A 12478-nucleotide genomic window follows, 5' to 3' on the forward strand; every position below is an offset into this window, starting at 1 on the left:
GGCTGGCAATAGGGAACCTTGCCCCGCTCCCCAGCCGTACCCAAAGACAACCCACCCGGCGGAGCCCAATTCCACAGGGAAACCTCAGCGGGGCCATTTCTCACCTCGTTTCTGTGTCCTTGGCTGGCACTGGGGAGCTGAACCCCGAGAGCGGACGGTCCCCAGGGCCAGGGAACAGCTCGGGGGGTCCTGCAGCACTGGGGTTGCGAGGCTTGCTGACCGGGCTCTCCATGAAGACAGAGGAGCAGGAATCCTTGCGGAAGGACTGCCGGACGGGTGAGGAGCGGCTGGGCGGCCCCGAATAAGGGCTGTGCGGGCTCTGCCCCTCCACCATCTTCTGCGGGGAGGAGGGGGGCATGCGGAAGCCCAGGCCGGGTCCGTACGTATTGCTGTAGATCTGTGCATTGGGTTTGTACAGGCTGTCCTCCAGCTCCGTCTGCAGCGCAGCCGCCGAGTAAGTGCTGAGCGAACGCACCGAGCCCCGCTTGTACAGCCCCCCCGAGTAACCAAAAGGGTCCCCCATGCCGGCCAGAGACTGCGTGGAGGTGATGCTGAGCCGCCCCTCGTGCACCATGCCGTAGGGATCGGCGTACAGTCCCTCGTTCTTCACCAGCACCATGTTCTTCCCTGCCAGGTCCTCGTCGGGTTTGACGTCGCGACGTTCCAGGATGGCGCTGGGGCTGGGAGAGACTCCGGGTGCTGGGGGAAGGCTGGCCAGGCGCTCGCCGTGGTGCACCGGGCTGCCGGCGTAGGAGGGTGGGCGGCCACCGCTGTAGGACATGCGGGAACGGGAGGGGGATGAGGACTGCAGGACGGGTGGGGGGGAGCCTGAGGCCAGGTGGGGGGCAGGGGACATGTTGTTCAGGCGGCGGGTGGGAGAGGATTCCCTGGAGGTGTAAACCATCTCCCGCTGAGGAAAGAAGAAAGGATGGTCAGCACTGCATCCTGCTGTGCCCCGTCACCTTTTCCCTGCCTTGGGGGTTGCAGCCCCGAGGACCAGCAGCCCACGTGTCACCCCCTGGCTTTGGCAAATGGCAGCTCCCTCCTTCTCCTCCGAGAGCGGATGATTCATTGTGATGAATCCCCTAATTATCGCGTTTATGACACCCCGCTGCCAGGCCCCAAACATCCATTCTTTTAAAGCAAAGCTTAACAATGCCAGGACTGGGGAAGACGAATCGCAGCCATTACTCCTTCCACAAACACATGCAATCGCCATGCCCTCCTCATCGCCCTCCTGCCTTGCACCAACCCCAGCCCCACACCGGGGTGCTGCCCACCCCCCGAGCCCCAGCCCCTTACCCTCAGGTCACCATTGGTGATGTGCGAGGCAGGGAATGAGGCATAGAGCGGCTCTTTTCGGTATATTTTAATGATGCTTCTGTCCTGGATGTCGCTGGAAGGAGAGGCAGAGCCATGAGGAGAGCCCCAGCAGTCACACAGGGCTGCACCCGTGCTGCTTGCAGAGCCCCAAACCATGTCAGCGGTCCCAGGGGGAGGGTTTGGTGGCCGTGCCCAGGCAGGAGGCACAAGACAGCAGCACCAGGGGCTGCTTTGGCTCTGCAGAGATGAATGAGCACCACCACACCAACCCAAAGCCCTCCACCATCTCCAAGGAAGCCCTTTCCCATTGCAAGGGTCGTCCCACCCCCATTGATTGGGACGGCAGAGAGGCTTCCATCATCAGCACGTCTCTGAGATGGATGCGCTCAGTGCTCTGTGCCAGCAATCAGGGTCTGTGTGCTCCTGAGCTGCCCCCCAGGTCTGTCTGTCCCTCACCGGACATCCTCCAGCTCGTAGAAGACATTGCGGGACTCGTCCTTGATGAGGATGGCGGTGTTGGGAGACTTCAGCATCCCCATGGTGAGCTTCTGGGGGAACATGTGGACGATGAGGGCGTGCAGGGTGTCCATGCTGCTGATCTCGTGGGTGATGTGCACACGCCTCGTCTCATCCCCAAACTGCAGGAAGAGGACCCCTGGAAGCAAAGCGAGCAGAGAGCAGTGGGGTGAGCCAACATCTCCACAGCTGCTGGGCTCACACATCCTGGTGTGATGCTGCACCGTGGGCAGGGGTTGCATTTCCCAATGCATGGATGCAATAAGCAGTGCTGCACCGTGGGCAGGGGTTGCATTTCCCAACGCATGGATGCAATAAGCAGTGCTGCACAGTGGGCAGGGGTTGCATTTCCCAAAGCATGGATGCAATAAGCAGTGCTGCACCGTGGGCAGGGGTTGAATTTCCCAACGCATGGATGCAATAAGCAGTGCTGCACCGTGGGCAGGGGTTGCATTTCCCAACGCATGGATGCAATAAGCAGTGCTGCACCGTGGGCAGGGGTTGCATTTCCCAACGCATGGATGCAATAAGCAGTGCTGCACCGTGGGCAGGGGCTGCATTTCCCAATGCATGGATGCAATAAGCAGTGCTGCACCGTGGGCAGGAGTTGCATTTCCCAACGCATGGATGCAATAAGCAGTGCTGCACCGTGGGCAGGGGTTGCATTTCCCAATGCATGGATGCAATAAACAATGCTGCACTGTATGCAGGGGTTGCATTTCCCAACACATGGATGCAATAAGCAATGCTGCACTGTATGCAGGGGTTGCATTTCCCAATGCATGGACGCAATAAGCAGTGCTGCACTGTGGGCAGGGGTTGCATTTCCCAACGCATGGATGCAAAAAGGCTGGGGCAGTGCTGGAGTACCTGGGGAACGCAGCTTCGTCTGGCTGGTGGAGCGGGACAGAGGCAGGCTCTGCCGAAACCGGTTCATCCTATTGAAGCCCAGGGGCAGCTCTGCTTCCGACATGGTTTCCAGGGATTCAGCCGAGGCGAAGGAGAGCTTGGCTTGGTCAGCCAGGCCAGGCTGGGAGCCCTGTGAGTGCCGGGAGCTCCTGGTCTGCAAGGGGAGCAGGAAGGTGAGAGCCCAGCACCCATCCATGCCCTGCACCCACGTGTATGGCCACATACCCCTAACCCCGCATCCCCGCACTGCTCACATGTGTTTTCCACATTTCAAAGCCATTCCAAGCAACTCACTGCAATAAATCCAGCGCTGGCTGGCTGGTTACAGAGCCAGGAGTTGCACGCGAGCACAGGAATAACCTTAGCAATTACAGGAGGTTACACATCCATTACGCCAATGAACCAGCTCCCGGGATACATAAATGCCCAGCTTCTCCTAGAAGCAAAGCAGCACTGAGGTTTATGGCTGCCTGAGCTAAGGGAAAGTAATGGGTTTGGGTTTACAGCAGTAAAAATTTAATATGCCAGGAGTCCAATTTCACACGGCCAAGTGTATTTCCTCTGCATAAAAGCTGAGGGTATGGACATGGGTGTTGTGAGCTGGTATCTGTGGGCTAAGCAAAAAGGAGTGCATTGGGAGGAGCGCTCGGACAACCCCTGAGATCAGCACTCAGCACCCAGCACAGCTCAGCACCCAGCTCAGCACCCAGCTCAGCACCCAGCCCTGCACAGCTCCATTTCCCAGACACAAATTTAACACTGGCAAATGAACCCAGGAGAACAAACAGCTCCCAGGGTGTGGAAAAGGCGGCGTGGAAGGGACAACAGCTCTGTTCTAAGAGCCAAAAGAAAAATCAATACGAAATGATAACAGCCATCATCATCATTTAAATTAGACATTAATTGGAGGATTTAATTAATCCTGCGGGGCGGGGTTTTCTAGAACTTGAAATGTTCTCGCTGTAGCTAATTGCTGGAAAATTGACTGCTTCGTTTTGGTGGTGCTGTTTGAAGGCAGAGCTTGCAGGCAGCACAGATGCTTTGCATGCTGCCATTAGGAGAGGTTTCCTGCAGGACGGGAGCGGGGCCAGAGCAAAGCAGCACTGCACATGGGGGGGCCCTGCAGCAGCAAAAGATGGGGGGGCTCAGGGCTGACCCCCATCCCCAGCGCTCTGTCACCCTGGGGGTGAGGTTTGGGGGTCTCTGGCTCTCTGTATCCTCAGCACAGCAGGATGGTGGGGATTGCTGTTGCCATGTAGCATCGCTGTTGCTATGGGATGTGGTGTGTGAGCATCACAGCGCTGCACCCTGCTGCACTCTGCAGGGAGAGCTGCCAACCCCCCCTCCCCAGGTGAGCCCGGACCCCTCCTGCCCTCTGCCCCACAGCTTTGGCTGACCTCAAGTAATTAAGCTGCTCTGATGGAGCTAATTATGGCATCCACCAAAAAAAAAAAAAAAAAAAAAAAGGAAAAAAGAGGGCAAGATGAAAATTAATGGATTTTTAGCCCGGAAGGGACTGTTCTGATCATTAGCCTGATGCTCAGCCTCACGTGCTCAGACAGCAACCCAAGCAGGGACCAGCAGCACTACACAGCCCCCAGCAAACCCCTCAGCAGGGCACCTCCATGGCACACACCCCCCTACGTCCCCAGGACCCCCGGAGCCCCCCATGGCACCCCCACTGCTGGGCACCCCTGTGGTACCCCACATCCCCAGGACCCCAGCAGCGCCCCTGCAATGGGCAGTGGGGCAGGATGGGTGCCTCGACCCACCCTGTAAGAGGGATGAGCAGACCCTGATGCTATGGGGGGGGGGGGGACACGACGACTCAGCCCTTTCTCCCACATGGGCTGATGAGGGGGAGGCACCCCTGGGGTTGGGGCACCCACAGAGCACCACAGCCACATCCTTGGCCTCCTGTGGACCATTAATGAGCTGACTTCAGGGGAATTGTGTTTTATTGCACTGCCTCGCTAATGACTTATCCCTCTCTCAGGTAATAAGGCTCAAACAAGCATCCAGACCCATGCTCCTCCTTGTCTGGAGATGCCCAGGGGAGTCCAATTCTGCCTTGCTGGGAGTCAAAGTAAAGCCTGGGATGGTCAGGTACCAGGGTAGGAGGTACCCACAGCCCCACAGAGCCCTTGTGGGGAACACCTCACCTGGCCAAGCATTGCCCAGGGCTGTGTGCAGGGCGCTGGCACAGAGCATTCATCGAAACCCGACATCAAACCCAGGCAGTGACTCCAGAATGGAAACCTGACTCCCCTCCTGGCCCCGACCGTATCACACACTGCAGCTGAGGAGCGAGATATCAAAGCACACAACAACAACGAGCGGAATATCCTCCACCTCCTCGCAGAGCACCTCTCATCCCAGGGGCCTTATCGACCTCCACGCTGTTGCTGTGCTGTGGAAGGAGCTGATGCTCGTGGCCGTGCATCCGCTGCTGCCTGACCCCAGGCTGGGTGCAGGGTGAGGGCACCTCAGCTCCAGCAGCACCGTGGAACAAAGGCATTGCATCCCCCAGGGGCAGCTCCGCCCCAGCTCTGCCCCCAAGGAGCCCCACATCTCCCCATACCCCAGGCATCGAGACCCTTCCCATGGTGCCTGAACCCAGGAGCAGCAGGATGGAGGGGGAGGAGCCCCCCCTGGCCGTCCCTGCAATGCCACGCTGGGAGATGACCCATTTCTGCCTGGAATTGCAGCACAGGGTTAATGCAGCTGGAGCCGCTCTGCGCTCTTAGGAGTTCAGGGGCAGAAGGTGAATGGAAAGCAGAGGAGTGCTGCTGCCCAAAGCAAAACAGAGCTGCTCAAAGCAAAACAAAGCTGCCCAAGGCCACAGGTGGATGGTAACGCTGCAGCTCCGAGCACAGAGGGGGGAAAGGAAGCTCTAAAAGCACCCACAGAATGGTGTGGTGATGAGCACTGAGGTCAGGGGGCTGCAACCCCCCTCCCTGCAGCGTGGGCACAGACCACCCCCCATCCCGGGTGCTGCTTTGGTTCTGTGTCTTATGTAAAAGAGGTGGGATGGGGGAAGGGTGAGACTGGGGGGGGCTTTGTCTTTTATCTCCCCGGAGCTAAAAATAAGCTACAATTAAGTGATTCTTTCAGCTCTAAAACTTCCAACAATCCCTTTCCTGTCAGCGCTGAGGCAGTTCCATTCTATCTGCCTGGCTGGGCAAGGCTGTTCTCCTCCTCCCACCCCCTCCCTCCCCACTCCCAGGTTCCAGCTGTGGCTCCAGCTGTGGTCAGAGGATGGGGTGAGGTGGGGGCAGCGATGGGACCCACAGCCTCCCATCCCATCCCACTGATGGATAGCTGGGATGGAGGCAGGGAACGGGGAAAGGGAGAGAACTGAGGCAGAGGAGCTGCGAAGGGTTTCACCCTGCACTTCTGAAAGAACTGAGAAAGACACAGGGACACAGCAGGGCACCCCGGCTCGTTCCCATGCAAGGCTCACAACCACCAGCACCAACCTCACACCTTCACTCAGCTCTCTGCTGACCCCTCAACAATCAGTGCCCTGCAGCGCCTCAGCCATGGGAAGAACATCATTTGCAACACAGAGATGAAGCTCCCAGCATCCCCCCCACCACCACCACCTGCAGCCCAACCCTACCCAGCCCCCGTTCCCCCCCCCACCAGCACCGACCTGGCCTTGCAGTGGGCTGGGATCAGCCCTCGCCGTGTTACTGCTGCAGGCAGCATCCAGCCCTGAGCGCAGCCCCTCCCCAGGACCCTGCAGGCTGGGCTGGGCTGGAGCCGGGCAGCAGCATGGGGGGGCTGTAGCTGTCCCCAGCCCTGCCATGCTCACACCGCATCGTGCTGTGCTCGCAGGGATAACGCACTGCAAAGTGCTGGGGGCAGCTGGGCTGAGGGAGCATCGCGCTGCTGCTGCGGTGGCACAGAGCTTGGAGGGGTCCCCCCCAGCTTCCCCAGCCTTTCTGCATTTCCTCTGCTTCAGGATAAAGGAGAAGGTCTCTGAAATCCAACCCAGCTTGGGCAGCAGCTGGCATGGAGCTGGTGAGCCCAGCCCTGAGCGAAGCACCACGACTGCTTATTTACTGCATGCACACAGCCCGGCTGCGGCCCCTGGTTGGACACGGATCTGGATTAAGTCCCTGTAATCCCCTTCTCAGCACTTAATCCTGCAACTGAGTGCAGTCCCATCTGGTGGAGCACTGCGCTCTCAGGACAGGGACCGGAGCTCAGCACTGTGCTGGATGGGGCTGGGCTGGGAAGGGGACCCACCCAGAGAGAGGGGAGGGGGGACAGGTTGGCGCTGCTCAAGCCATGGGGACGTATGGGGAGCACTACAGGCACGGGTGAGGGCAGGATGGGGGCAATGGGACCCCTTACGTGGACTGAGGTCTCCTCATGCTCTCCATCGTGCTCCATCCTCTGGCCCATCCCCATCCACAGGCACAGCCCTCGGGGATGGCGTTGCAATTCTGCCCTAAAATCCCACCCTTTGGTCACCTGAGCTAAAGGTGCAGCGCTGAGACCACAACGCTGCAGCACCGCCTCGATCAGGCAAGGCCAGGGATGGGCAAAGCAAAGAGTGCAGGGAGCAGAGTTGCCAAGAGCATCCCAGCTCCCAGGTGGGCAGACCTCAGCACCAAAGGGATGGAGCAAGCCAGCTGACACAGCCCCTTCACCCCACGCACCTGCAAAAGCCTTCGCATTGACGTTGCACGTAATCCCCAGCACTCACTGCTGCTCACACCGTGCCGCTCAGAGCCCCATTTCATCCTTCTGTGATGCACTCCTCAGAGAGCTTCCATGGCACGGGGACATGGAGCTTGGACAGGGACCCCTCGGGACGTGCAGGGCTGCGGCCGCTCATCCCCACGCTGCCAACAGAGGGTCAGCAGCAAGCAAAGCTGTTAGCAAAGCTGGGAGCAAAACAACATCTGTGCCTCCCGCAGCTCTGCTGCTGTCAACGCTTCCAAGGAAAATTTAATTGAAATTTTGAAGTTTTTTTTTCTTTTTTTTTTTTTTTTTTTCCTGAAGCAGGAACAGAAGTTGGAGGGTGGGGATTTCTGGACATTCTGCCTGCAGTGCTGCCTGCCTCGTCCCATCCTATTGCTGCTGTACTGCAGCCAGGCCGGCTTGCGTTCACCACTGGGATGCTTGGGGTTGGGCAGGGAGCCCTGAAGCCCAGCACTGGGAGCACTGCTGCTGCCCTGAGCAGCTCCCACCCATCTGCAAACAGAAGAAGGAAACACGAAACCGACGCGCTGCGTCACAAAGCGCTTCATTCATTCATTCATTGCTAACGAACTCTGCTCATCCTTCATTATTGATGTGCCAGGAGTGGAAGGCAGCACGGTCTGCTGGCAGAGCCCAGGTAATGGGACACGGCCCCTCAGAGCTCCTGTGGCTGCACAGCCCTGGGGGAGCATCCTGGGGGCTGCACACACTGTGGCAGCCCCTCCTGCACCCCCAGCTCCATGCCTGCTCCCTGCACACGAATGGCCACATTGAGCCTCGTGCACTGACTGCTCCAGGGCAGCCCAGAGCACTGAACCACAGCAAAAATCAGTTCAAGGGGGGATTGTGAACCTCCTGAAGGCGCACAACAGTGAAAAAAAGGAGTGAGAACCGGAGGAAAGTGGGGCTGAGCACCAAAGGTGGATGAAACCATAGGTCCAGGGTGCTCTGAGCACAAAGCAAAGGTGGTCAGGGTGCACCCACCTATGGGGTTCCCTGCATGGTCATCACTCCCACCCCACCTGCATCTCACCCCCGAAGCAAAAGCGCCCTGCTCACGGCACAACAATAATTCACCCAGCGCCTAATGCTCACCATTTTGTCAGGATTATCCCGATTAACCCAGAATTAATCCCGATCTCAATGTTAACAGGATTAGTGTTCCAATCGGATTAGTTTTTTAAACCAGACCCCTTGACTAAAGGAAGGGGCCGTCCCGCCAGATGTGCGCAGCCGCCAGATGTGCACGGGATGGAGTGGGGTTTCCCCACAGCATCAGCCCCCAAAACTGCTGCTTGCTGCCCAATAGGACGGGATGGAGCAGCAGGTGCTCCAAAGGAACCCCAGAGAGCCGTGCCAACCCAGCACAGGCAGAGCTGGGACAGGGACACCCCACCTCCTGGTGCTGGGGGTGACTCCCATCCCATGGGAAGGATAAGCGCAGCCACCCCACAGAGGAAACCTGGCTGCTTTTCCTGAGCTTGTTCCTCCCAAGCCTCAAAGAGGCTCATCCAGAAGAAAATCAACGGGAAAACAGCAGAGATGAGTCTGATCCATCCCTCTGAGCTGTGCCTGCTGATGGGGCTGTGCTGGGGATGTGCGACCGGAGATGGATTTGGGGTGAGGGCAGCATCCTGCCTCCTCGGGGCTGTTTACCCCCCTTCTCCCCCCCCCCCCCTCCCCGCTGCTCAGGAGCTGCCTCTTATCCTCTGCTCAATGGTGGTGCTGCCTCGTGTGACAGCATCTTCCAAAAATAAGCAAATTACTGCATCCTTCAGGGACGCCGGGGAGCAGAAGGAAAGCTGGGCATGAGAAAGCAGCAGGAAGGGAACAGGGGAGAAGGGGACAAGCAATTGCAGGGGGCTGTGCTGACACACACACAGGTACCCTCAATGTGTACCAGTCAGCAGCAGGGCTGGGCTCTGGGAGCCAACCCAGCCTGCAGATTCCAGGAGCAGGGTCCTGAGCAACCCAGAAATGCAGTGAGGATCGCTCTGGCTGTGGGTGCTGATAAAACACATGGCAGGGGGTTCAGGGACCGGCAGCTGAGCCAATGAGATGCCAGGGCAGGGGGCTGAGGGATGCACAGGGGATGTTTTGTTTTAGGGGGTAGACACAACGGGGTGCAGAAGACCCCATGGCTGGGGACAAACCGTCTCCGCAGCGAGACTGACAACCAGGAGCATCTCCTCATCTCCACCCTGAGCGTGACAAACCAAAGCCCACACCTGGAGAGCCCCAAATCTGCAGCCAGCAGCTGTCTGTGGGTGGAAGTGGGGACGCACCATGGACACGGGGATGAGGGGAGTTGGTCCTGCCTGGGACCCTTTGTGGCTTTTTCCCATAGGATGGTGGCTCCCTGGCCAAGGAGGGGGGCACAGCCAGGAGACCCCCAGGACACAGGTGGCTGCGAGGCAGCCTCCAGCATCTGCTCCACACATCAGCCTAGCATAGGGCTCCCTTGACACCCCAGGTCAGCAGCTGGGGGTCCCCAGGTGGGGAGCACTGGGCTGCATGCATTCCCACATGGGATGCTCTGCCTGCAATGCAAAGCGCTGCTGGGTGAAGCAACGCTCCCTGCATACACCCAACTGCTGCTGCTCTTGGGACAGCTGGCGCTCAGAGCTCATCCCCATTTCATTCCTTACAAGAAAAAAAGAAAGGGGAAAAAAAACAAAAATAATGAAAATCAGAGCTTTTGTGCCACCCCTTCAGGCCCGGGAAATGTCAGAGATGGGAGGATGCAGACAGCTGGATGTGCACAGAGCTGCCGCTCGCACGCATTTTGCACTGCGAGCACTTCAGGAATGAGCACTCGGAACAAGTGCTCATATTATGTGTTTGATGACTCCTCAGCTCGGAGCTGCCAGCCGAGCACAGCGCCTGTTTTATCCACAGGAAGAGCAGAGCCACCAGGACGGCGTGCCAAGGTCACCCGGCAACGCTGCCGGCCTTGAAGCGCTGCCATTGCAGCCCCGCGAGGAAGAAGAGGAGGGAGGAAGGCAGCTCCGGGTCACGCGTTCTGCACCCCCAGACCACCGGGTGACCGCCTGCAAGGCGCTGGCAGCGAGCTCTGGTTCTGCTCTGTGCAGTGCTGGGTGCAGGTATTGGTGATCACCGCATCCCTCGCTGCTCCTCGGCTGCGCTCAGCACCGACCGACCGACCTGGGAACCACGGCAACCCTATCAACAGCCATAAGATTTGCACCGGGGGCGGGCAGCTTTCCTGATGAGCTCAGAATCCACCCGCGATGGGCTTTGCTCTGTCCTTTTCCCACTGTTAAGGGGACGCGGCCCTCAGCCCTGCAGCAGTGAGGTGACTGCAAAGCAGCACGGATTGCCTGCAGCCCGAGTGAGGGCAAGGCGTGGATTCCTCCCTCTCAGGGAGCATTTTCACCTCCACACAACACCTCAACCTGGAGCATAAGAGCCTTCTCACGAGCCGAAGCTGAGAACACACCTCTTTGGCACAGGAACCCTGAGCACAGCCCCCAGCTCCCACCCCCTGCATGGACACAGATGAGGCACAGGTGGAGAAGTGCATGCACGTCAAACCAAAGCATGACAAAAAAATCAGGAATACTGACCTTAAAGCTCCAGTAGTTGGGCTGCTAACGACAATAAAATAAAGTGACAAAACGAAGGAAAACAAACAAAAAACAACAACAACAACAATTAAAAAAAAAAAAAGGAAACAAACAAACAAACAAAAAATACCATTAAGATTCTGGTTTGAGTTTCGTTTTCCCTTTGAGAATTGCTGACTACATTCGACCTGCTCTCCTTTCTGCTCAGCATCCCCCTCCCTGCAGGCAAGGGCTGGGGATGGGCTGGGGGGGGGGCTGTGCAAGCAGTGAGGTGTGCAGTTGAGTGCAAAGGGAGCGTGGCTCAGCCCCATGCTCACCACCCAGCACGTGCTGCCAGGGAGCCAGAACGGTTTTCAGTCTTAAAAGCATCTTAAAATCCCCCCCTCGCCCCCCCTTACAACCCTGCTTGCCCCTGCTACCTCCCTCTGGTGCTTCTTTGCAGCGTCTCCACCGGTGTCATTGCAATGTGCTGCAGCGAGTGATGGGAGCTGGCATCGCTTGCAGCCCGGCACGCTGCAAAGCGCTCCCCAAACACCCGCTGATGAGCATCAGAAATGGACGCAAAGCTCCCGAGGATGCTCACAGCAAAGCCTCACCGAGGGCAGCTCCCCTCCCAGGACGGGGCTGAGGATGTGCCACGAGTGGGTGGGGTGGGAGGAACACCCGCGGGGCGGCTCCTTCCCATCTTTTATTGGGATCAGAGTTCTCGGCTTCTCTTTGCCTCCCTGCTCACAGCCACCCATCTCCCCACCGTGCTCAGCTCGCCCTGCAGAGCTCTCAGCACAAAGCAGGTTCCCTTCCCGGGACCCTGTGCTGCCCATCCCATTGCTGTGCTCCGGGATCACACAGGAGCTCCCATCAGGTTGGATCACAGCAGAGCTTTGCTTCCATCCATGGCTTTAACCACCACCACTGCCCGAGGCATTAACCCTTCCCTGACCAGCTGTGCAGGACTCAGCTCTGTGTACAGGTTCAAACCCCGACAGTGTGAACAGAAGTCTGCTGTACAAACACAAACCTTCTCCTAAATCCCCTTTTAGACACACCTACAGCCTCAGCAAGATGCTCTTATCCCAATGCAACGTCCTCATCGATGCACCGACATTAACATTCCACCAGACACGAGCAGACCCACAAGTTCTGCATCAAACAAACCGAGGCTGCTTTGGGAGTGATTCAAGCCCAGCGCTGCTGTTTGCTCAGGCAGGCAAGCCTGGAGGCACAAAGGTCTTTTCCAAGGGCACGCTGTGACTCAGAAGCAGCACCAGGAACAGAAGCCCACAGACAGCAGCCACAGGACCCACCCTGGGCACAGAACTTGCCCAAATGAGAGCTGCCTCCAAACACCTTCAGGTAGTGCACAGACCCAGTGCTGAGCAGGGCAGCCCGCAGCACAGGGATGTGGCTGCAGCCCCCCGACCCCAGAG

General features: G+C 58.2%; 1 protein-coding gene across 7 annotated transcripts in view; it reads right to left on the reverse strand.

Moving 5' to 3' along the window:
* The window catches only part of SRCIN1 (SRC kinase signaling inhibitor 1), a 41301-nt gene that overhangs the window by 14874 nt on the left and 13949 nt on the right, over positions 1-12478 (reverse strand). For 2 of the 7 annotated variants that reach the window (XM_085210814.1, XM_085210816.1), the window contains exons 3-7: positions 11052-11072; positions 2710-2902; positions 1780-1978; positions 1303-1396; positions 105-910 (exon numbers count right to left, since the gene is read on the reverse strand). In XM_085210814.1, coding sequence (XP_085066940.1) covers positions 105-910; positions 1303-1396; positions 1780-1978; positions 2710-2902; positions 11052-11072 — 1313 coding nt within the window. Of the gene's footprint in view, positions 1-104; positions 911-1302; positions 1397-1779; positions 1979-2709; positions 2903-4910; positions 4938-7418; positions 7452-11051; positions 11076-12478 lie in introns of those variants that run through there. The other 5 variants (XM_085210815.1, XM_085210820.1, XM_085210817.1 and 2 more) reach the window with 4 other exon arrangements.

The sequence above is a fragment of the Meleagris gallopavo genome, chromosome 29 (genome assembly GCF_905368555.1).
Source record: "Meleagris gallopavo chromosome 29, MGAL_WU_HG_1.1, whole genome shotgun sequence".
In the NCBI taxonomy this organism is placed as follows: domain Eukaryota; kingdom Metazoa; phylum Chordata; class Aves; order Galliformes; family Phasianidae; genus Meleagris; species Meleagris gallopavo.